This window comes from Vulpes vulpes, chromosome 13 (genome assembly GCF_048418805.1).
Source record: "Vulpes vulpes isolate BD-2025 chromosome 13, VulVul3, whole genome shotgun sequence".
In the NCBI taxonomy this organism is placed as follows: domain Eukaryota; kingdom Metazoa; phylum Chordata; class Mammalia; order Carnivora; family Canidae; genus Vulpes; species Vulpes vulpes.
Window position 1 is genome coordinate 121170932 of NC_132792.1, and position 23983 is coordinate 121194914.

A 23983-nucleotide genomic window follows, 5' to 3' on the forward strand; every position below is an offset into this window, starting at 1 on the left:
AATCAGTACTGGGTGAAGTCAGATAAAAAGTGTCCCTGCTCACACAAAGGCTTCGGGAAATCGGCACACTAAACACTACAGATCAGACTTTACTATGCTTAAAATTCAGTGCTTGCTAAGGCTCTTTCCCTCGTAGACTACATAAAGGGAAATAGTAACTGCATGAGTTTTGCTAGTACCTATGCTACAGAACAAAACTGTGTAAAATTAAACCTTTGTCCTTCTCTTGACGATAAGAGTAACCCACTGCACTGAGGTTGGCCGAGGGGACACATAACAGTCATTTCAAACAAACAGTAGACACAATCACCTCTTCCCTTTCTCTGCATTACTCAGTATTTTTAAGGAAATCTTGAAGGAACAGTGAAGAGCTGTGTAAACATTAGATTGTGAAGTCAAGGGCTTTTGTGTGGGCTTTTCACATTCAGTAGAACTTATTTTAGAACCGATAGATTATTTCATAGTGTCATCTAAGTGTCACAAACAAGCAACATGTATATACTGCAAGTTTATTTTCAATCACACAAACGAAGTTAGCGTGTAGGAAATTTAAATGAAACAGTATGGTAAAAATAGCAAGAGAACCGAAAAATCTAAAAAGGAAGCACACCTAAAGCATGGGAATCCAACATTCATTAGTGTTTCATCTTCAGTTCTGATTGACACGTGATGCTTGCAAATTTTGAACCAACTGTGAAACCATGATGACTATTCTGGAGAGATTTCAGCACCGGCATTAATATTTGTACATTCAGTGGGTTTGCAATGGACTGTTGGCCATTTACATAGCGTATAGGACAGATTTGTCACGGGTCAGATCACAGTGTTGAGGAAAGAAGTGCCTTCCTGTAACCAGAAAGGACCCCCTGAACTGCACTCAGCTTCAGACACCCAGCATACAAAAGCAGGAACACCGTCGTCATGATGGGTTCCAAGGAACATCACTTCCATAAAGGAGATTAACTGAAGCTTCTGCTTCCCATTTTAATTACTGAAATCTCTAACAATGACAAAACTGTCACATAGGACAGTAAATGTGTACAGTGACTGAATCAAACTTCTTGGAAGAACACAGTTAGCAATCTGGGAAAACGCAAACTGATGGAACACGATGTGACCCAGCACTGGTTCTGTCCTGTTACACAGACATCCCGTGAGGATCAGACCAAGGCACGAGACATTTAGTGCATAAACCAGTTCCTTTTGAAGATCTAGTGTTTTGCTGTAGTCTTTTACCTGACTTTGGACCACTTGTACCCAGCATTCTATCCTACTAGAAACTAACTTCACCGACAAAATCAAGTGATTTCTCACCAGATTTATAGGGGACTTAAAACACTTATACCATCAAAGTGTTTGCATAACCAAAAGTACAATAATAAAGATCAAAGTGCCTCCTATTTCTTTTAGAAGACGCTACTTTAGAGGCTTGCTGCCGCTTGAATGCCTTTCCTACTCCTAACAATGAACAGTTGATAGAAAACAGAACTGTAGACTTGAATTATGATCGCTCATCCATCACAGATTAATTCTAAAACTGAAGTCTCTACAAAAACAGGAACTATTTTAACAAGGAAAACAATTCCCTCACTCAAATCTTTTTGAATGATAAACTATGCAATCGACAAGCTGTCTGACCAACTGAGGTTACAAAATCTAGAAAGCAGATGAAAATGGATTACGTCTTCAAAATTTTAGTAAAACTTCAGATAATCAAAGATTTCAAAGCAAATATGGCACATAACAAGCAGAAATCAAGATGGAGAGCCTGGAGAATTTTTAATGTCCTAAATTAAAAAAAAAAAAAAAAACAAACTATCCTTGCAACATACAGAATTTCTTCCCTGTTTTAATCTTCACAAGTTTCTGGGGGGGAGTGGGGCGTGGATTACACACTGCATGTGTGAACACAGCACGCACACACACCCACACCCATGTGGGGGTGAGTGGAGGATCTAGTTCCTTCTTCCCACCACCTGAGTCTTGCTCCATCATGACAAGAAAACCAAGCAGAGCCCCTCGCTGGTCCCCTCTGCCACGTGATGTCTGTGACCTCAGTTGCTGCTGACATCACTACTTCATGTGTTTCCATGTAACAAAATTCAAAAGCAGCTTCCTAGTCAGGAACACGTACCTGAACACCTGTCCAACTGCAGGGCACCTAGGTAGTAATAACTGCCAAATTCAGGGATCAAATTTTCGAGTTCCACAGTACAATGTAATCCATGTGAAGCTCAGAATCATGTTTCAGACCATTGAAATTATTGAAGTTAAAATACGAACAGCTGAAGACATGACGTAAAAGATTGAGTACTTGGTTCTGCTAACATATTTACCAATTAAAGTCACAAAATATTCCTCATTATTATTCATGCAGGTAATTGAGAAAAAAAGACAGTGCAGAAATTAACTTTAAAAGAAAAATTATTCCTTCCCTTCCTCCCACCCCCTATACTCTACAAAATGTTTTCCCTGGGACCAGGCCTTGAAAAGGCCACTACGTATTAGTGTGACATGCATTACTGTCTGCAATTAAAAAAGCTAATTTTGTGGTGGTTGTAATTACATTATAAAAATGTCCACATGCATAAATCTAAAAAAGGTTGAAAACCTACAATAAGTCTACAATATATTGTTTTACATTTGACCACTGGTGTGTGTTATGTAGGAGTCATAGATTTGGTAAAGCATTTTAACAATTTAGGAAGGCATCTAAATCTTTAAATTCTGGATGAATTTTACGTTTTAATCTACAAAATTGCATGAAGGCTAACTTGAGAGACTTCCTATCATTCTAAAATTCCTCAAGCCAGACAACTCATTTTTAGGACACTTTCTTATAAATATCACCCTTTGAAAGCACATACAATTCCATTTGTTCCACATTTTATGATCTTAACCTACACAGGGCTGATCTCCATTACTCACGGAATATCAAATGTGATAGGAAGACAAACCTGAGAGAAACATTTACAATAGTGTAACTTGCTAAATTCTTCATCAGCACTCTCTGAAAACAAACTTCTTAAGCCTTTCTCCTCTTTATTTTAGCAATGGATTGTGAAAACGTGCGGTTTTGTCTTGACATGAAAATATTTCAAAGCACGGCGATCTTGCCTGATGGGTTTAGTATTTTCTGCATTAATTGTTAAATAGGAACTCTCATCCAACTCTTCCATCCTGTTGAAAAGGTCAGAAAAAAGCAGCAAACTGGGAGGGAAATAGCTTATCGCCAGAGTAATAGCGTCTGAAGGCTTGCAAGTATGTTGGTTTCCTCCTTCCAACTATTTGTCTCCACTTTCTTTTCACAGCTCACAAAATGTAGGGGTTTGTTGTTAACGGCTGTTTGTTCACAGGGGTCTTTCTTCTTTCTCCAGACTAAAGTCCTATTTCTCCTTGGTTTGTTTCTCTACGCAGAATTGGACTTGCTCAGTTCTTGCCTGATCGCTGGGTAGGAAAAGGAAACATAGTTCTAGTAAATACAATGATAAAGTAAAATCAACAAGTGATTCACTCCTAAGAAATCTTAGTGATTGTCTTCAAACTCCCAGTAATAAAAAAAATGAGCTGACCCTGCATCTTCTGCTGCATGGACTTTGTTTTCTTAACACAAAGACAGTACTAATATATATATATATATATATATATATATATATATATATATATATATATACACACACACACACACACACATACATACATACACACACACACACACAACACGTATACCTAACTCATTTGCGTTCTCCCTTTTGTGCACAAAATGAGAACAAAGACTCTGTGGCCTCAGGACAAGACAGTAGTAGGGTGGGACACGAGGAGAGGCAATCCAGAGACAAGCCTATTTGCCTGGATTTCCATGTGAAGCTACTCAAACCCTGGTACGTAGGGACCTTGTTTATCACTATTCTTACAAATAACTTCCATTGTAGGAAGGAGAGGGCTCCTTCCTGACATCCTAAGCCAAGTGAAGGACAGGATACTATGCAAAAGTAACTGCTTTATGCCTTGAGTAAGAAACTGGTTATTTATGTGCATTTCCTTAAAAATGGATATTCTTAAACACTACAAAGGCAGCAAATCTGCTTATATACTCACCATCAATGAGCTCTTCTTTTAGCTTTGTTAATTCTTTTCTCATTTCATCTAAAATGTCCTAAAGTATTAGAGAGAAAAACATCAGGAATATAGGGGGAAAAATTAATGCTACAAATATTGCTCATATAAAATTTTAAGAATATAAAATATGAAAAACTAATGTAAAACATAAAACTAAAAATAATTCTGCCATCCAGTGAAAGGAGTCAGATAACTTCTAGAAAAGATAATAAATAGCTCTGCTTTTAACCTCGTTTTCTGGAAGGAGTCTGAAAGGTGGTGCAAAATGAAACTTCCAAGGAACAAGAGAAGTAAACTAGATAAGCAGATCCTGGTCAGTCTGCGATCTGGAAGCATGGAATTCCACATCTGCCCAACTATGCTTCAAGGAATCGAAGATTCCCCTGGAGCTGCAAGGGTGGATTGGGGCCTGCTGGACCTACATGGTATGATATGGCAGGCACCAGTCACACGTAGTCAACTGAGCACCTGAGATGTGGCCAGTATAAAATGAGATGCACTGTCAGTGTAAAACATACACCTGATTTCAAAGATTTAGTGTGAGGAAAATAATGTGTAATAACTCCTAATTAATTTTAAAATGTTGATTATATACTGAAATATTGTTTTAGTTATATTAGGTTAAATAAAATGTATTAAAATGAATTTCACCTACTTCTTTTATATGGCTACTAGAAATTTTAAAGTACTTGTGTGATCCCTATTTGTATTTTTTTTTAAACATTTTATTTATGAGAGAGAGACAGACACACAGGCAGAGGGAGAAGCAGGTTCCCTGTGGGGAGCCCAATGTGGGACTCCATCCCAAGACCCCGGGATCATGACCTGAGCCACCCAGGTGCCCCCCTATTTGTATTTTAACAATATTGCTCTAGATGCTCCTTCCTCCATGAAAACCACTCTTTCAAATATTCTGCAAAATCTGTATTTATAAGTTCACTCTGAAATAAAGGACAACCCCTTCCCCAAATTTAAAAAAATTACTAAGGACAGGGGCTCCTGGGTGGCTAAGTCATTTGAGCGTCTGACTCCTGATTTCAGCTTGGGTTCCAGTCTCAGGGCTCCACACTGGGCATGGAGCCTGCAGGAGATTTTCTCCCCTTCCCTATCCCCCAAATTACTGAGAATAGTGTCACATGCTAGCTAGCTAAAAGGGCTGTGACAAGGTGATGAAATTTGATGGAAGAATAACACCTACCCTTTGGATGGATTAGTTTCTAATATGTGACCTCCTTTAACACTGCACAGCTCCAGTAAAATTCAATCGCTCTATTTAAGGTTCATTTTCTTAAAAAACTTTTTTCTTTTTTAATGATGTTATTCATTCATGAGACACAAAGAGAGGCAGAGACATAGGCAGAGGGAGAAACAGCCTCCTCACAGGGAGCCCGACATGGGACTTGATCCCTGGGACCAGGATCATGTCTAAGCCGAAGGCAGATGTTCAATTGCTGAGCCACCCAGGCATCCCCTTAAAAAGCTTTTCATGTTTAAAATAAGGTTGAAAGGGATCTCTGGGTGGCGCAGTGGTTTGGCGCCTGCCTTTGGCCCAGGGCACGATCCTGGAGACCCGGGATCGAATCCCACCTCGGGCTCCCGGTGCATGGAGCCTGCTTCTCCCTCTGCCTGTGTCTCTGCCTCTCTCTCTATCTCTGTGTGACTATCATAAATAAATAAAAAATTTTAAAAATAAATAAATAAATAAATAAATAAAAATAAGGTTGAAACTACCAATTAATATTAATTCTTCCACTTTACCAATAAGCATACTAACACAGAAATTATTAGTACAGACCATGACATATCCTTATTCAAATTAATATTAAAATGAGCCCTAACATGAAACTTTTCCTTTCTTCTCAACTACTTCAGATAGCCAAGAGTTTACCAGGTTTTCAAGTGTGTGCAAACATCTACTTTAAGGTGTTTTTCAAAAACAGAAAACCATGTTTTAATATACAGGAAAATAAGGGCTTGATCATCAGTGACCTCAAGCTTCCTTTTCAAACTCAATTTAACTTTTCAAATAGTTTTCTATATAAAATTAGATTTATCTGAAATTATTCTTAGTATTTCTCTAATTCATCTTTGACTCCTATCACTGCAACATTCTTGGTCCTTTTTTGAACCTCAAACATTTGTTACCATTTAAACAAATGAGTGACTCCATGGGGACAACAGGCTTTGAGGAAAGATCTGGGCTCTGAGCCAAGTAACTCCTCAGAACCTCAGTCATGCAAAATCTGAGTATAAATACTGTCCGACAGGATTCCCACAAGGACCAGAAGACAGCACTGTGCTAAGATCCCAGCCAGTGCCTGGCCGGCATGTCATCAAGTGGATCAGTATGAGGTTACAACAGGGACTGGTGTGGTCACTGCTCTCAGAGGCCTCCTGGGGATGACCCTGCTCACTGCAACTCCTCTGGGCTCAGGTCTTTGAAACTGACGTCTGTCTTACTAAAGTACACTGGCCCTACCTTTCAAATCTTTTTGACACTACCAATTTTTTTTTTAAATTATTTTACCTCTTCTGGGAATAAAATATTTTATTTTATTTATTTTATTTATTTATTTATTTATTCTTGAGAGATAGAAGGAGAGACAGAGCCAGAGACACAGGCAGAGACATAGCCAGAGGGAGAAGCAGGCTCCATGCACCGGGAGCCCGACGTGGGATTCGATCCCAGGTCTCCAGGATCGCGCCCTGGGCCAAAGGCAGGCGCCAAACCGCTGCGCCACCCAGGGATCCCGAATAAAATATTTTAAAGCCCCACAATCTTCTCGCCTATCAACACTCCTTCCCCTTTGTTTCTGATTATGCACGTGAATAATGCAAAAGTATCCAAAAAAGGACAAGATGCTATTCTTTTTCATAAAGTTGAGATCACTGTTCATATTGTTTGGTTACCTGTTTGTTTCACCTAGCATGGGCAAGTGCTCACAATTCAATATTCAATACTCTCATTTATGATTCCTTAATGGCCACTGTGCCCTCCCCAACGCTGTAGATTTATATACTTTTGCAGTATTTTCTTGGCATCAATTCTTGTAAGTGAAATTGCTGGGTTCAGAGCTAAGATATTTATTTTTAAGGCTTTGTTATTTGTTTTCCCACCTGCTTTCTAGAAAATAAAAGCATATGAGAGTTCCAATTTCCCTCATATTCTTGCCCAAACCAGATACATTGGGTCCATTTTTGCCAAAGTTAAGTGAAAAGTGCAGCCCCATTTTCCTTTACAGTAGTACACGATGCATGTACACGTCAAGCTTATGTTCTACCATTGAACTATTTGCCCCACCACTGCTGGAACTTTACATGAATGTACTGAACCAAAAAATGAAGAGTTAAAGAAAATCTAGTACTAATGTCACTGTTTCATTTGTATAAAAATATCTTCACTCTATACTCTTTCCAGAGCATTCAATCTACCAGATACCAGCAAAGAAGCCACTTTTATAGACAAACAAGCACATAGGGAAGTGGCTGTCTGGTGCCTACCTGCTTCAGGCGCTCATAGTCCAGCCCCTCCGTCTGGACGCCATTGGCACTGGGTTGTGATGAAGGTGCAGATTTTGGTCTGTACAAATGGAATTACCAGGACAGGTAAATAACACATGGGATGTTTAAGGAATTCACAAAAAATTGCAAATTTACCGACACCAGAGTTCAGTACTTTCCTCAAAACACATTACATTAAAAAGTTGTCAAAGTTGCAGAACTGAATAGAGAACATAAAGTATTTTTCACTTTGCTCAGTACTTCCAGTTACTTGTACAGAAATCAGACAATGGTGACGGGATGATGATGCTTCTTCAGTGAAGGGCAGAAGAGCATGATGCCTGTGCAGGAGGCGGGAGGCAAGGCTGCGCACAGCACACTGACCAGGACAGACCCCCCAGACCAGCTGCATCATCGAGGCCCAAGGAGGACAATCATGTCCTGAAACTGTGTGGAGCCTACTAAACATCTGTCAGACCAACCACTAAGATGAATCAGTTAACAAATTCTATGCCTCGGTTTATGGGAAAAAAACATTTTAGTAATAAGCATGATTCATTCTATGTATTTTATGCCATTTCAAGCATCCAAATAATGTTGGGGGAGATAACTAAAAGTATATTCATATCCAACTGGCCATTTCCAGATGAGGTTTCTATGGAGATGCCACCTAAACGATGTGTTTCCAACTATTATTTACGTAAACTTATTTTGTTTAAAAAAAAAAAAGTGGGTGCCTTGGGTGGCTCAGTTAAGTCTCTGACTCTTGTTTCAACTGGGATTGTGATCTCAGGGTCCTGGGATTGAGCCCCAAGTTGGGCTCCGTGCTCAGTGGGGAGTCTGTTTAGGAGTCTTCCTCCCCTCCCCCTGTGCTCCTCCCCTATGCACATGCACACTCTCTAATACATACATCTTAGAGAGAAAAAAAAAAAAAGGAAATGCCACATAGAAGCAGTTTGCTGATTATTGTACTTTCAGAAGTATAGCTTTTATTAAAACTTCTACATGAAGAAATAAGCCTTAGAAATTAGGTATTTTTAAGCAAAAGTTTCAATATCAAATAAACCAATCACGGCTCCTCTCCAATCCCGGCAGGCAGGGAGAATCTAGAGTCTTAACTGGGCACTCCTCTATGTTGTGGTTTCGTATGGTAAGTGGCCATGGATTGAGAGCCACAACTCAATGCAGATGAAAAGAGCTAAGTCATGTATCTTCAAGTGTGCAGAGGACCAATATCACAAATGTGAACCAAGACTTGGTTCAGTAACTTTTCAAAGTTATTATTTCATAACTCTTACAATGCAGATTATACTCCAAACCCATAGGCACTGTTTGTGAGGATGAAATATTCAATTAATTGCTTTAATATCAAACATATGACTGCTTAACAGGTTGTTATACAAAGCAAGTCGACCAATTTTATTTTTAGGAGACCTCTGCTGCTCTGCTTGTATAAACAAGGGAAATACAACTTCCAGGAAACTTCACTCAACGAGTCCTGAGCTAGGCACTGGGGATGCCTAGAACACTTATTTCTAGGACATATTTCCTTTCCTCTAGAGAGGACCACTGCATCCCCTGGACACAGAGCATGTACAGAGAGCCACGGTGCATGAAAAGCAGGCATTCCAGGCCCAATGTGATCTAGGGACTGCTCCTGATAGTTCACATACTGTGTATTTCATTAACCCACGCTGTCTGTTCCTGCTCGCCAGACCTACACTCTTAATTATTATGCTTTTCTCTTACTTTTCACATTGAAATGGTATAACCAAATGAATGCTTTTCTCCTAAGCTATGTAACAAATATCCCTGACTTTCACATGAGCAACTATGGTCTACTAACCAACCAGGCAATATTATACGAATATATCCATATTTATTAAATGATACAACACATTATTGTTATATAACAAACGACTGAGGAAACATGCAATTAAGAAACTTTAATTCATGCTAACATGCAATCCTCCACCACCACCACCACCACCATGATAATTAACTAAAGGGGGGAACTTTTCATACTGAAGGAAAGAAGTAATCACCACGTTTTAAAAAAGGTTTATCAACATTATTCTCTCAAGGGGCCCCCCATGGGAAAGCAGCAAGAGAACTGAAAAGATTAACAGCAGAATATCTCACTGAATGTTATTTTTCTTTGTACTAGCAAATTTTCTATGTAAGTCTTTTGGTCACAACAATTAAACCACTCTGGAAAAAAGCAGGAAAAATGATTTCACACTTGTAATAAAACATTTTATGCAGATTTAATTGGCTGACAAACTTGTAAAATATTTTAATCATCAATGGCATGAAAATATTTTGGCCAAATGCAGCCTGCAGAACTCCTGACTCACTGCCGTAGACACCCCTCCACATACTATTTAAGTCATAGCTCCCAGTAGACTTGATGCATATTTTTAAAAATAGGTGCATATGACTTAACATGGGCACATATTGGTTATTTGTAATCTATGGGTTTTCACCATAATTGATTATAAAGTACGAGGGCTTCCCAGAGGTTTCTGTGTTACAATATTTAAAGCCCCTGTTCCACCAAGTCAATTCTAAATATAAGCTTACACTTGATTTTTAATGGTCAATTTCTTTAATTAAGAAAGAAATACATGGTTAATTTTCTTAATTAAAAAAACAGTATTAACAGGACTCATCTTAGAAAACAACCTGCTCAAGACGGTAGATGTCAGATTGGTAAAGGCACTCAATCTATTGCACAGTATATAGGAGACACAGACATTCCTCCAGGAATACATTTTTCACAAGTGTGCCTGTAACATAGTCCCATGTTCCCCTAACAAACAGAAAATCTTCTACTTTACCGTTTAAAGGCTTTGTCTCATGCTTATAAGGAGAAAAGCCTTTAGAATAAAATACAAAAGCTACAAAGGGCCTTGGAGAAGACACAGGTGGCCTCTGACTCCATTCTAGCCTTGTTGATGTGTCCACCATTCATGCTGATCCAACTATAAAATGAGGGCAAGGAAATGAACACTACTAACTTTTCTAATTAAAATTTCTTGGTGTTTTTAAAAAATACTTCTAAATAAACCTATATATGAAAGATTCAATCTTCCTAAGTACTTCCCTTGTGGTGATTACCAATCCAGGTAGAAAAAGCTCAGCCCTATCCTCAATATGTTATTTCAAAGTTTCAAATCACAAAGTCACATCAGGATGATACCTGTGTAATGAATCATAGGACCTGTTGTCAAAAACAATCTGATTTTTCCTTGGAGAATCCCGTCTATGAAGGGGAAAAACCATTTAAAGGGAAATACAATAGAACTTTAAAAAAATAATTCGCACTATATTCCTGTTTTATATAGGTTTGTAGTCATAGCAAAACAATGGAAGGAGTCCATTAACCTTAAAGCAATCGTTTTTTTCCCAATACAAAAGAATGTACTTGGACACTAGTTCTAGTTATGTAAGGATATTCCTTTTGACAATTACAGAGAACAAAAAGGCAATTATAGTGCAATGACCACTCTTATAGACTGTAGACATAATAAAAGCTACCTACAAAGTATCAACAAGTATCAAAACACAATAAAAATGACTGTAGCTTGAAGTAAGCAAAATTAACCCCTCAGAAAGAAAGCATATAAACTTTTTTCTACTTTGAATATAAGATCTGTGAGCTCTTACTGAAAACCATATGAGAACTCACAAATTTTCCAATGGTACATTCCAGTCATAGTTTAAAATAATTTTAACCACAACATTCTTGCTTTTATCCTACATTCGACATCTTCACTTAATAAATACAGCATCATGCAGTATCTTCTGTGTATTACAGGGTATTAATCCATTCTACCACTAATATAATCTTAACATGGATGTTCGTAAGAGAATGGAGTACTTTCACCACCCTGCAAGGATGAGGTGTCCGTAAGTAAAAATATCAAGTGACCAGTACACTGGAATAGGGGAAGGAATAGAGGAGAAAACTTGAGAAGAAAAGCCACACAGTTTAGTCCTTCAAACATACTTTTAAAATCTTTTATGGCTTAAAATAGCTTGGGGTGAACTTTTTAGACATGTAGTGCTGGCTGGATCAAATCTTTTTTTTTTTTATAATTTTTATTTATTTATGATAGTCACAGAGAGAGAGAGAGAGAGAGAGGCAGAGACATAGGCAGAGGGAGAAGCAGGCTCCATGCACCGGGAGCCCTGGGTCTCCAGGATCGCGCCCTGGGCCAAAGGCAGGCGCTAAACTGCTGCGCCACCCAGGGTTCCCTGGATCAAATCTATCAAAAGGTATATGAGTGGTTAGGGGAATGATTGGGCATTTCCAAATTTCCATTTCAGGAACGGAGAAGAAAACCACCTACCAGAGCAGAATACAACTATCAATACACTATTGGATAATAAGAACCAATATTCAGTCAACCTAAAGAAAAGTCCTTTTTAAATGGTGATTTTCAGAACACTTATTATACTTCCTTTAGAAGTCTGAAAAATCTTTCAAAGAGTATTTTTTAAACGAACCCAAACACAGTAAGGAACTTACTCCACTTGGAGAAGCTCCTTCACATCCCTCCATGGACTTAGGGTTAGCTTCAGGGAACCCATTATCAGGAAGGTAGGAATGAAGAGTAGACACAAGAGAAAGATCTTCCCTGTCACTTTATGTCTTCAAAAGACACATGGAGCATCACACTTCTGTGCTCTGATGTGCACTTGATAAATCAGGCTTCAAAATGTGCTAGTGGAGAAAGTCTGTAAAAACTACTTGAGATGCACTGGAAGGCCACATCAATTAGGTATCTGATAAACATTAATGTGCAATTTTTCTACTCTATCGAAAACATGTCCACCAAAAGCAATTCCTGCATTTTCTCCCAAAATCAAATACATTCATCTTTTAGCCACTGAGAAACTAAAAGCTTCCATACAGTCGAAAAGGCCGTTTCTTTGAGGAACTTTAACTGTCATCACCAAATCTTTCCTGTCAGCACACAGAACCACATAAAAACAAATCCAAATTTAGATTTAGGCTAACAGGAACAGACCTGTGACAATGTGAGGTCTGTCCTTGTATTTTTCTTTATTAGTTTTCTATTATCAGAGTCAAATTTGCTTTTAAGGTAGGCAAAAATAAGGCAAACAGCTCAGAAATAAAAGGCCAAAACCTTTTTAGTCTCTAGACGCAGTATTTTTTTTCTGAAAAAAAATGTAAGCCCTCTAAGCTGCCTCATAAATCAGGAAAAAGTTTCATCTATATTCAAGACCTGAGATACAAATTTAGTTATGGCAATAAAATATGCCTAGGTAAGAAATGCTAAATTTGCTAAGACCATGCCCTCATGGCCATGGTAGAAATAGAAATTAACTAATCTTGTTTCTGGACACTATCTTTTCTAAGTTTATTAAAACTAGAAGTGTCAACTGACAGAGAAATCAATCTTCCTACTTCACCAATTCCAAACTTCAGGCTTTATTTTGTTCTCTCTTAAACAGTGCAGGAATTTTTCTCCAGCTGCTTTTATAAACTTCTTTTAAAAATTACATTTACAAAATGAAGGATGTCACTGAGATGAGAGAAATGTGAATATATTATAAAATACTATTGTTCATACTTAAATTTTTTGAGTGATAATGGTACTGGGGTTACACAAGAAGACATCCCAGGTCTTAGAGAAAATGCTGAAGGATTCAGGATAAAGGAGCACATATTTGTTCTTTCCGACTCTCCAGAGGAACATGTATAGAAGTACAGGTAAGAGCTCAAGCCAGTGTGGCAAAACTCGTAACTGGAGAATCTGGGTGATAAGCATATATGGGTATTTTCCTACTATTCTCTCAACTTTTCTACAGTTTTGAGTTTTTCAAAATAAAAAAAATTGGGAGGAATGAAAGCTATCTTAAAACTTTAGACAACCTGGCAAACAGCATCTGTTGGAATTCAGACAATCACTAGGGAAAATACAATGGTGCTCAGTGGTTTCCAGCCACTGAGTAGTAGGATTACAGGTTTTATCTGCTCCTTTGTACAATTTCAAGTTTACCATTTAAGTTTTTCTATGATGAAAATGTAGTTGTTTATTTCTTTTTAGATAAACGTGTAGTATGATTTAGACACACATACCTGGAGATAACAGGTGATTTGCTGCCATTCATTGTATTTGTTCTTTCCCAAGGTTTTCTTGTTGGTTCTTTAAAAATAAGGAACATAAGTTATGAAATATTCTATGTGCTCCCAGACTTATTTATTGTAAAACAAATGACAAAATACTAAGTAACATTATACACGTTTATGTAGTAATACAGATGAAAAATTTATTTCAATTCTGAACTTTAATTAAAATCTAGAAGGATTCTAATTTGTACAACTCTCAGACCTTAAAGTGAAAAGAAATTAATAAGCGAATGTGACAAGCCACCCTGGGAAAGTCACAGATGGCGAAGCCTAAGACACTGGAAGCCCACAAACCAGGAGGTACATGGTCTCTCTAAAGAAGCAGGACTCCGTATTAGATAAGTTCTCAGCTTGGGGTCCAGATTAGCTTCAGGGAGTGCACAAGTGAAATTACGAGCAAATCTGTATAAAAATATGGCCAACCCCTCTTGGGAGAGAGGGAGGAATCAGCTCTTTAACTTCTGAATGGTGACCTTAATTTACAATGGAGTTCTACACTACCTGTGTTCTTAGTAACAGCATATATATTAATTTTGGCTTCTGGAAGAAAGACAAAACTATTATAGTAAGCAGTTCATGAGTCAGAGAATTTTTCATCAGAGTAAATCAACAATCCGGTCTAAGTCCTATTTAGAGGAAAAACAATTCACAAAGTCACAATAATTTTAACCACAATAATCAAAATATTGAATAGTCACCATTCAATAATGAGAATGTGAGTTTTTCTTGGCAAATGGATTACAATCACAAAAACAAATTTTTTAGAATTTCTAAATAGTGGAATTCTAGAGGTCGCTGCTAATCAACATATGTAGGTATTAATGAGGATATTTCTCTATAAATACTTCTCATGGTCCATTCTAGATATTAATCCACCTAAATGACCAAATTTATTCATATCACTTTATTCCAAATGAGATAAAAAGCTGAACAGATAAGTAGTCTAGCTCTTCTCCTCAGTCAAATACAAGGAAATGGCGTGTAAAACATAAGCACCTCAAATCCTTGTCACGGACACAGCGCTTATCAGGTGCCTCCAGTAAGAGGTAGTTGCTCATATTCTATGGAATATACTTGCAACGTAGAGTCAACATCAGAAACTGCGCTGAATTCAACAACCTTCCCCAAAGCTATTATGAGACTTTTTTCCTTACAAATTAGAAGCTTTATTTTCCTGATTATCAGTATTACCCAAATGCATGGTTAAAATGCTCTCCATGTGAGAAAATGTTTTGAAGTAGACATTGGTGCTAACTACATGCTCACCTAATCATCACCTTTAAAAATCCATGATTAAAAGTACTTTCCTTTCATTTGATAATGTATGTCTCTGTGCTCTAGTGAATAACCTCAAATTATCAACAACAGTACACATGGAAATCGTCGGAAAAAAACTTTGGGTTTTAATGGATCTCCTAGTATCAGAAGGGCAGAAGAAAAGCAAGTCACTGCTTTCAAGCGTAAACAAAAAACTTTAACATTTTCATCACCAGGCAGGCACTTGGTCCCAACATGGGTAAATGGGGCATTTTTAGTTGAGAAGTATTAGTATTTCAAGACGGTTCATAAAGGTTAAAATAGATCGCCTAAACTTACCGGGTGTACTTGTCGATGAGGCCTTAGAAATTACGGGCTCTGAATCTTCCTAAATATATAGAAACACTCATTAATCACACAGACTCGACGGCTTACACTCTTCATTTCCAATACTCCTGCTCCATTTCCTACTGTGTCCTTCATCAGCCTTTCCCTAGACTTTCCTCCTATCCCCCACAGTCCCTATCCTTGTGCAACCTCCCTGAGTGGCACTGGCCACTGCTACTGAGCCAGATGTCAGAGGCAGGTGGGAGGACGGGCACTGAAGCCCAAATGCAGCAGGGAGCAAGGAGACTGCTTGTCAAGCGCTAGCATGTGGAGCAGATAAAGCGCAGCTGACCTGGGGCTCCTTGGGGAACATTTTAAAACCCCTGGTTTAGTCTCTAATTCCTTCATTTTCAATGCAAGGCAACTGACCCCCTAAGAGATTCAGAAAATCTAGTGAAGGTACAGCATTCACTCAACAGGTCTGACTGAGCATTTCCCCATATGCCCAACCCACCACGCAAGAATGCTATTAAAAATTGATCCATCACGCTCAAATAAGCCATTTTTAATATGTGAAGAGCTGAAATAAGTAATTTATAAGTTCCAGCTAATCTTTGACATCACATCCTGAATGAGCTATGCCTGGCTTTCCCATTTTCAGATGTGGTAGATTCTCTTTATGAACTTACGTTTTTGTCCTCTTTTTGTTCTGTTTCTATTGTTGATCCCTTTTCAGCAATTCTTCTCCTAGAAAGAAGGTAAACCAGATTTTTAAAAAATTCATCTAACTCTCTTAGTATAAAAACTACTCTGATAAGGGAAGAACTGCATCTAGTTAAATCGTATCTGAATAAAATGAATCCAATCCTCTTCAACATTTCATTTGAAATGAAATGAAACATTTCCTCTTCAACAATTCCGAACATTTCATACAGTTTCTCACTCACCTCCTGGCCAGCAGGGCACTCATTTCTTCCATTAATCCACTGCCTCCTAAAGGAAGGGGTCCATTCCCACGACCTGTGTCTGACTTAGATGAGGCTGGGTTCACACCTCCGCCTGGGAAAGAGGCATCCTCCATCTTAATGAGAAAAGACAGATAATAAACTCCTGTGTTTATTACATTAATTTCAATACAAATATCTAAATATTATTTTTTAAATCTTTTTAAAGAACCAATGGAATGAATGGCACGAACTCTACATTCATCAGTGGAAGTTACATCCAAGTTATCATCAACAACAATGGAATAAAACATCATCACACGTCTCCCTGTTTGATACATGGAGAAGGACAGATCACTGGTGGCAAAAAAAAAAATGTGTATCCTGCTCCAAAATGCATAATCCAAATCTAATCTTGAGGAAACTATCAGGGAAACCAAACTGAAGGATGAGCTACAAAGTCAGTTTTGCAGGTTTCACCAAAGTCAACCAGATTGCAGCAAATTTAGGCCATCACAGATAAATGTGCTGAGAAATGTGTCATAAAGGACATTATTGGACAATAGATGAAATTTGAATAGATTTGTAGATTAGAACAGTCTGTCAATTAAACTTCCTGATCTTTATTATTCTACAGTGAACACACAGGTGACTGTCCCTATTCCTATGAACCACATGCTCCAGTGTTTACGGAAACAGGGGCCTGGTGTGTCTGACTTAACTCTCAATTCAGACAAAAAGGTTGGGTATGTGTACCGCAGAAGGAAACACACCCACACAGAGAATAATAAGCAAGCAGTAAAATGTTAAGTGGTGAGTCTGGGTGGTGGGGTTTACAGAAACTGTATTCTCATAACTTTCCTGTATGTATAAATTATCTCAATTTTTTTAATCAATGAAGTGAATAACAAGGGTTCATGAAATGAGAAGACAGTAAATCTGCTGCCCCAGTTCCTGAGAATTGGCACAATCAGAAAGCACAGAGACATGGAGGCGCATTTACCCGGGACACTTTCCTCAGTTTCGCTCCGGCGATGGCAGCCGCAAGTCCAGTCAAAGGGCGATTGTCTTCAGACGCGGATGCCGCAAAAAATCCAGATGCAGGGAGGGGGGGAGCGGGAGGCGGAGGGGGAGGTGGGGGGGCTTGATTAGGAAGAGGGGGTGGAGGGGGCGGTGGTGGAGGTCCTGAAGCGGGGAGCGGAGGGGGGGGTGGAGGCCCCGGGTGGGGGGGCAGCACTGCTGGAGCCAGGGCAGGACCTGGGGGGAGCGGAGGGGGAGGTGGAGGTGCAGGTGGTCCCAAGACAATGCCTGAGAGAGAGAGATGTTAAATAAGATGGTCAACAACAGAGCCTCAGAATACGATCCTGTGGAAAGGGCTGCAGGATGCCATGCTAAAACTAACTGCTTCTAACATCTACTATCTATAAGTGAGTTCCATTTAGCATAATGTTTAAATCTAGATCAGTGTTAAAAAAGATGCTAAAATCAATGCCAAAGTATATAATGTTCTACTTTAATGCCAGAGCTTTATTAACAGAACTCTGTGACAGTCATCTAATTACATCTCTTGGGACCATGGGGATGTGGGAAACACACAAAGTAAGTGCTTACAAATCTGTGACGGAGGCACCATCCCTGAAGGAAGGAGCCATGTGTATGACTGCAATTAGTACCGGTGGAAGTACCAGGCCCCAAAGAGTCTGTGTGAACCCATAAAGGTTGAGACAGACAAGTCTACAATAGTGAAGACCCATATTTACGTGGTGACAGGTGGCCAAAGTAGCTGGACTGAGGACATGAGGGAGGGGCAGGTTCCCAGTTCAGGGTCTTAAAAGTGTTCCCCCCTTACCAATGTGTACAGAATCACTAAAGTGAAGGAATTTATTAGAACAAACTATAACTTCCAAGTAACTACTAGAAACTATTAAGTGATACAGACTCTGAAGTATATCTTTTAGTCTAGATAACAGGGGTAAGAGAGAAATGCCTCCAATCTTGTAAAATCACAAAGGAGAGTAAACAAGAACTTATTCAACATCAGAAGACTGATCTAGGAGGCACTCTCCCTTCTTGAAGACTTAAAGGGTGATTTTAGGACAAATAAAAAGCTACTTGCACACTGGGTGGTTATTTTTTGTAACTGAAAATACCAACAGCTCTCGGGAGAACACAGAGCAATGGACTGCCTCTCCTCCTCGGGCTGTTGGCTGTAAGGGTACAGCAGGTGAGTCACCTGTGTCAGGTTCACTATACCTTCTTGTCTGGCATTACTGTCACGTGATATGAGTCTGCATGTACTAGAATTCTGAGTTTTTAAGCAAATTCGATGAGTCAACAAGAAAAATATATACGCAACAATAATGAGTCTTATTACTTAAGAACAAAGATTTTTTTAAAGAGGGGTAATTTAAAATCTAGGCTACAACACTGTTTCTTTCTATATACATATTTGTTGTCATATTCCTTCCTGTAATACTTGCTAAACCTTATCTTTGAAAAAAAGGATTGCCAAGCATCATCTTATTTACTGATGCAACCAGGTCCTTCTCTACTTACAAATAATCCATACTTAGAAGATTACATCCTCTCTTCCTCTATTACCATGACGGCAAGGTCTGGACAAGAGGAGGGGGTGGGAGGGATAACTGTAGAAGATGCTTATTTTCTTTCAACTATCCCTTCAGACCACTAATTCTTGTAATTCTGGAGTATGGAATCCACTGGGGCATATGTCAAGCCTGCCATACTCCAAACCCCTCAGGCAAAGTCAGGCTGCTCCTGACGATTTGGGGTACATCTAGCCTAATGTAAGAAGCCCAATACAGGAGAGGCCAAAATGAAATAGGGCCCAAGATCAGAACAGTTCCAGGAGACTCTAGGATGACACATCTAATGACTTCAGTTGGGCACCAAATATCATCTCTAAATTTCCCACCAATTAAAGGAAGACAAGTTAGGTCATATATTTATTGTGTTGATAAAATGTGTCAAGTAATGTTTTCCTAGTGGGACTAAAAAGGAATGTGTTGTGGAGGCCCTCAAATACTGGAACACCCCTCCAGCTACAATACTGTGGAAGACACCAAAATCCAAATTAATGTGGAAACTCCTCATCTTGATCTTCCAACTGCAATTAATCCAGCAGAAAGAGCCTTCTACTTGTTTAAATTACAGCAAGTTGGGGCACAGTGACATAGGCCTGTTCACCTATCAAAACCACCCTCCCCATGTTTCTAGGCAGTGACAGCTGCTGATACACCATGTTTCCAGGATGCGTTGTTAGCAGCAACAACGGAAGCCTTACCCTGTTGGGCTGGAGTCTCGGCCGGCTGAGAGGCTGCCTGCAAGCCTGGCTCAGAAGCAGAGGAGTCCCCCAGCACAGAGTTTAGAGGAGTCTCCGCAGAGGCAGGGGCAGCTGCAGAGGGAGAAGGGAGAACACTAGGCTTGGATGAGGGAGTTGAGGCAATAGGGGTGCTTGGAGGAGGAGAGGCTTGAGATCCACAGTGTGAGCGCGGTGCGAGGGAAGGCAGTGGAGGCGGCGGCGGCGGCACTGCTGGCCCTGAGGTAGGCGGTGGAGACACTGGACATGTGACAGAGTCAAGCGGCCCATTGGGTGCTGTTGGTGATGGAGGCATTGGGGGCACAGGAGAAGAAACACAAACAGGGAGGACAGGCCTCGGACCAGTCGCTTTGCCTGGGGGGCTGCTAATCATTACTGGAGGAGATGGAGGGAGGGGCGAAACAGTGGAAGTAGACCAGGCACAGGGCTTCGTAGCTGGAGGCTGAGAAGAGGGTGTGTTCACAGGAGAAGAAGGCCGAGAGTTTTTGTTCAGAGGACGAGGAACTGTAGCATAATGGGGAAGAACAGGGTGGAAGGCTGAACCTACAGATGCTGCAAAACGTGTCGCTGAGTGTCGCAGTGGTGGTGTAGGGGGTGTGGAAGTAGGTGGCAAAGCGGTCACTACAGCATAGTCAGGAGTGGCCTCTGACACTGGAGCTGAGATGACTTTAGCATAGGATGGAGGAGGTGCCGAAGGAGGCTGGCAACTGGCATACTCAGGAAGTGGCGCGCTATACGGGGAGCTGTCGGACGGTGCTGCACAGAAGGTGGGAAGCGGCAGCAAGGACAGGATAAAAAAGGAGAGAGAAAAAGGGAGCTAGTAAAGCCACAAAACCAGCATTCAGACAAAATGTACAAATGTAGACCACAGTTAGTACCCAACAACTAAGCACGTGTGCAGAAACGGACCTCACCCAAGCACCGCATAACCCTATACGTGCATTCTGAGACCCAGAGGAGGAAGAGATCAATTTTCTTTTTATCAGATAAGTATACTGATAAGTTAAATTGCTGAACTTCTCCTTTGTAAGAAAAAGACCATATCTTACTTCTCATTATTTAGCCCACTAGAAGGACATTAAAATTATAGGACTACGACCACAAACAGAATACGTCTGCTTGTCTTTTAGAAACAACAAACAGTGAAACTGGCAAAAAGTTTTATAAAGGGCTAGGAGCCCCCTATTCAATGCTTATTTGTGGATAAGTGTTGTCCTATTGGCTATAACCCCAGAAAATAATTAGGCAGTTAAGAACAAATTATCACAAACAAACCAATCAACCACACTGAGACCCACGTTGAGACCTCTGACAAAGGCCATATGGAATAGAAAAATCATTCTTAAATCCTATTACAATAAATGTCCATTTTAATCAATGTTTCAAACTTCCAGTTTTTTCTTAACCCTTATGTCTTTCAATAAATTCCATCCAACTTAGAAATTTTCACCAATTTTTTGCAATACTAGAACATACATAAACTACTAGTTAGTTTTAGACAGGGTATTTTCCTCCTTTGACAACTCTAGAGTACCCTCAAGCAAATTTCTTGAATCCTATAGGCTTCAGGACAGTTTAAGCAACCCCAAAGGGAAATACATTCACCCAATATAAAAATTTCTCATAAAGAAACACTTGTACTTTATAGCCAATTTACAGGGCCTCAGAAGAGTTAGAAAGCCAGACTACACATTTTTCAAAAGCTTTCCCAAATCTCCAAGCAATAAATGCAAGAGAGAGGACTAAGAAAGTGGTAAAGCAGCAAGTGCTGCACGTTTTGCCCTGTCCCCGAGCCCCTCCTGTGCGAGCTCCGACAACCCAGGCCCTGCCCCTGACACCCAGGCACCCACCCAGGCACGGGGCAGGAGAGCAAGGCATGCACTCCTTACCAGCGGCTGACAGCCTGCGCTCACGCTCACGCTCCCATTCCAGCTGCTCGCGCTCAAGCTGCTCCTGCCTCTCGCGCTGCTCTCGCTCTCGTTGCTCCTGCCTCTCACGCTGCTCCCGCTCTCGGTCCAGCCGCTCCAGGCGCTCTCGCTCCAGCCGGTCCTGCCGCTCACGCTCCCGCTGCTCCCGCTCGCGCTCACGCTCCAGCTGCTCCTGCTCCAGGCGCTCGCGCTCCACCCGCTCCACCCGCTCGCGCTCCACACGCTCACGCTCCAGCTCCTTTTGTCGTTGTTGCTCTTGCAGCTGCCTGAAAACCAAACATTAAAAAGATCAGAAATCTGCAACAATGGCCACTCATCACTAAACACCCACTCCTTCGGATGAACCTATGGGTGCCTTAGTTCTGATGCAGATACACAGTGGAGCCTGCAATCAACAGCTGCCAGTGAGGAAAGACAGGACAGGACCACTTACCAGTTTCATGGAAATGAAAAGGACTTCTCTTAGCTGGATCATTAGCATGATACTAGCATCTCATTTTATTCTGCACTGCTCATGAATGAGGTGATACAAATAAATGAGTTTTCCAAGTAACTGCAGTGACCATGCCACTGAATCAAATGTTTACTGTCTAAGGAACAGTCATCATTTTAGAAAACACAATGGCTGGCCACAGCAGCAGCTTGGCAAAAATCTGCTTATTTATTTTATTTTATCTTATTTTATTTTAGAGAGAGAGTGAGAGAGAGAATGGGAGCACAAGGAGGGGGGAAGACAAGAAGGTATAGTGAACCTGACACAGGTGAGGAGGGGAAGAGCAGAGGGAGAGAGAGAGAAGCATACTCCCCGCTGAGCAGGGAGACCAAAATGGGCCTCGATCCCAGAACCCTGAGGATCATGACCTGAGCCGAAAGCAGACGCTCAACCAAATGAACTGACCAGGCACCCCTGCTTCATTTATTTTTGACCCCCATCTCTACTGTTTCTGAAGGATCGTTACTGGCAGATTTGCTAGGAGGAAAGGCACCTGTATCTTAAGATTTTAGATACATGGCTCCAAACTGTGTTCAGGAATGGTGGCTGGGCTCCCAACAGGAGATGAGAATTTCCTTCCTCTTCTCCAATACCCAACATGATCACCCTTTTTAATCGCAGCTAAGAGGCTTGCTACCACAACCAGCCTGCATCTTGGACCTTTCAGAGCACAATGAGACATGGCTACATGCACTCTCTGACTGGTTAACTCTGGGGAGAATTCATATTCTATACTCACATGAAGAGCTCCTTTCTCTATTAAAGGTAATAACCCTTGGTCACAAATGTTGGTCATATGTATTTTTAACTTTTATTATGGCTTCTTAAATGCCTTTGATTTTTAAAGTTTCATTTAAAACTGTAATGTGTTTAACTTTGTTAAAGTTGTCATCTGGCTTGTAACTTATACATAGAAAGTCTAGTGGTGTCATTCCTTTATGTGATCTGACATAAAATTCATGTTGGGTATGGGATGTGCAGTACTGAGCTACATCACAGCACCACTTAGAGCATTCACCATCCTAATTTAGATGCTACCTTTACATGTATTAACTGTTTCTGAAATTCCAGAATGTTTTGGTTGGTGGATCTGTTTGTTTAGTATGACACTAGTACACTGATGCTTTGACATCTGAAATAAGTATCTGGTAGGGTGCATCTATCTTTATCTCTCTGCTTTTTGAGTTTTTCTAGATGATTCTCACTTACCTTCTTTTAGGTAAGTTTTAGGATTACTTTCTTAAATTCATCCCTTCTGGCAAGATCTATCCTTCTCAATCTTATTAACACTTCATTAAATTTGAAGACCAATGAGAAAAACATTCATGTCTTTTAATCTCCTCTAAGAACATATGAAATGTCTCAGTATTTATGCATTTAAATAAAAAATCTTTCACTCTAGGACTTCAAATGGTGGCTGTGTAATCACTGTGATTATATTAAAATCTACAGAGGCCCAATGTATATGGCTCTAAAACATACAGTTTGTTTTTAACTTCCACACATACATGTAATACAGCAAGCAAATGTCTCTAAGTACTCACCTGGACCTAAACAATAGTCTTGCTATTAAAGTTAGCTCTCCCTAAAATAAAAAATAGCCCCATCTTGTACATATTTCATAGCACAGAGGGTAAGATTAAATTAAGCAATGCCTTAAAAAGCTCTTTCAAACATTCCTGGGGCATAAGAATGCTCAATAAATGTGAGCTATAATTTAGAATCTCATGTGAGGACTTTTCTTAAGATTGGCAAATAAACCACTGGGTTCCCAGTAGAGCCAGAGTTAAATGACAGAACATGGGTGCCAGTCTTTGTCCCTCCCAGCGCTACCAATAAACTACTAAAAGATTCTCCCAGAAATCTCTCCCCTTCATGATTCCTAAACTGACTATAAAAAGGGAAAAGCTC

General features: G+C 40.0%; 1 protein-coding gene across 21 annotated transcripts in view; it reads right to left on the reverse strand.

Annotated features, from left to right (window-relative positions):
• Positions 1-493: 493 nt before the first annotated feature.
• ENAH (ENAH actin regulator) overlaps positions 494-23983 on the reverse strand; it is a 140565-nt gene continuing 117075 nt past the window's right edge. For 7 of the 21 annotated variants that reach the window (XM_072732678.1, XM_072732675.1, XM_072732673.1 and 4 more), the window contains 11 exons: positions 21541-21845; positions 19616-20407; positions 17315-17619; positions 16315-16448; positions 16057-16114; positions 15380-15428; positions 13733-13799; positions 10823-10885; positions 7621-7699; positions 4099-4156; positions 494-3447 (listed from right to left, as the gene is read on the reverse strand). In XM_072732678.1, coding sequence (XP_072588779.1) covers positions 3410-3447; positions 4099-4156; positions 7621-7699; positions 10823-10885; positions 13733-13799; positions 15380-15428; positions 16057-16114; positions 16315-16448; positions 17315-17619; positions 19616-20407; positions 21541-21845 — 1948 coding nt within the window. In that variant the 3' untranslated portion in view covers positions 494-3409. The remainder of the gene's footprint in view (positions 3448-4098; positions 4157-7620; positions 7700-10822; positions 10886-13732; positions 13800-15379; positions 15429-16056; positions 16115-16314; positions 16449-17314; positions 17620-19615; positions 20408-21540; positions 21846-23983) is intronic. The other 14 variants (XM_072732690.1, XM_072732686.1, XM_072732683.1 and 11 more) reach the window with 5 other exon arrangements.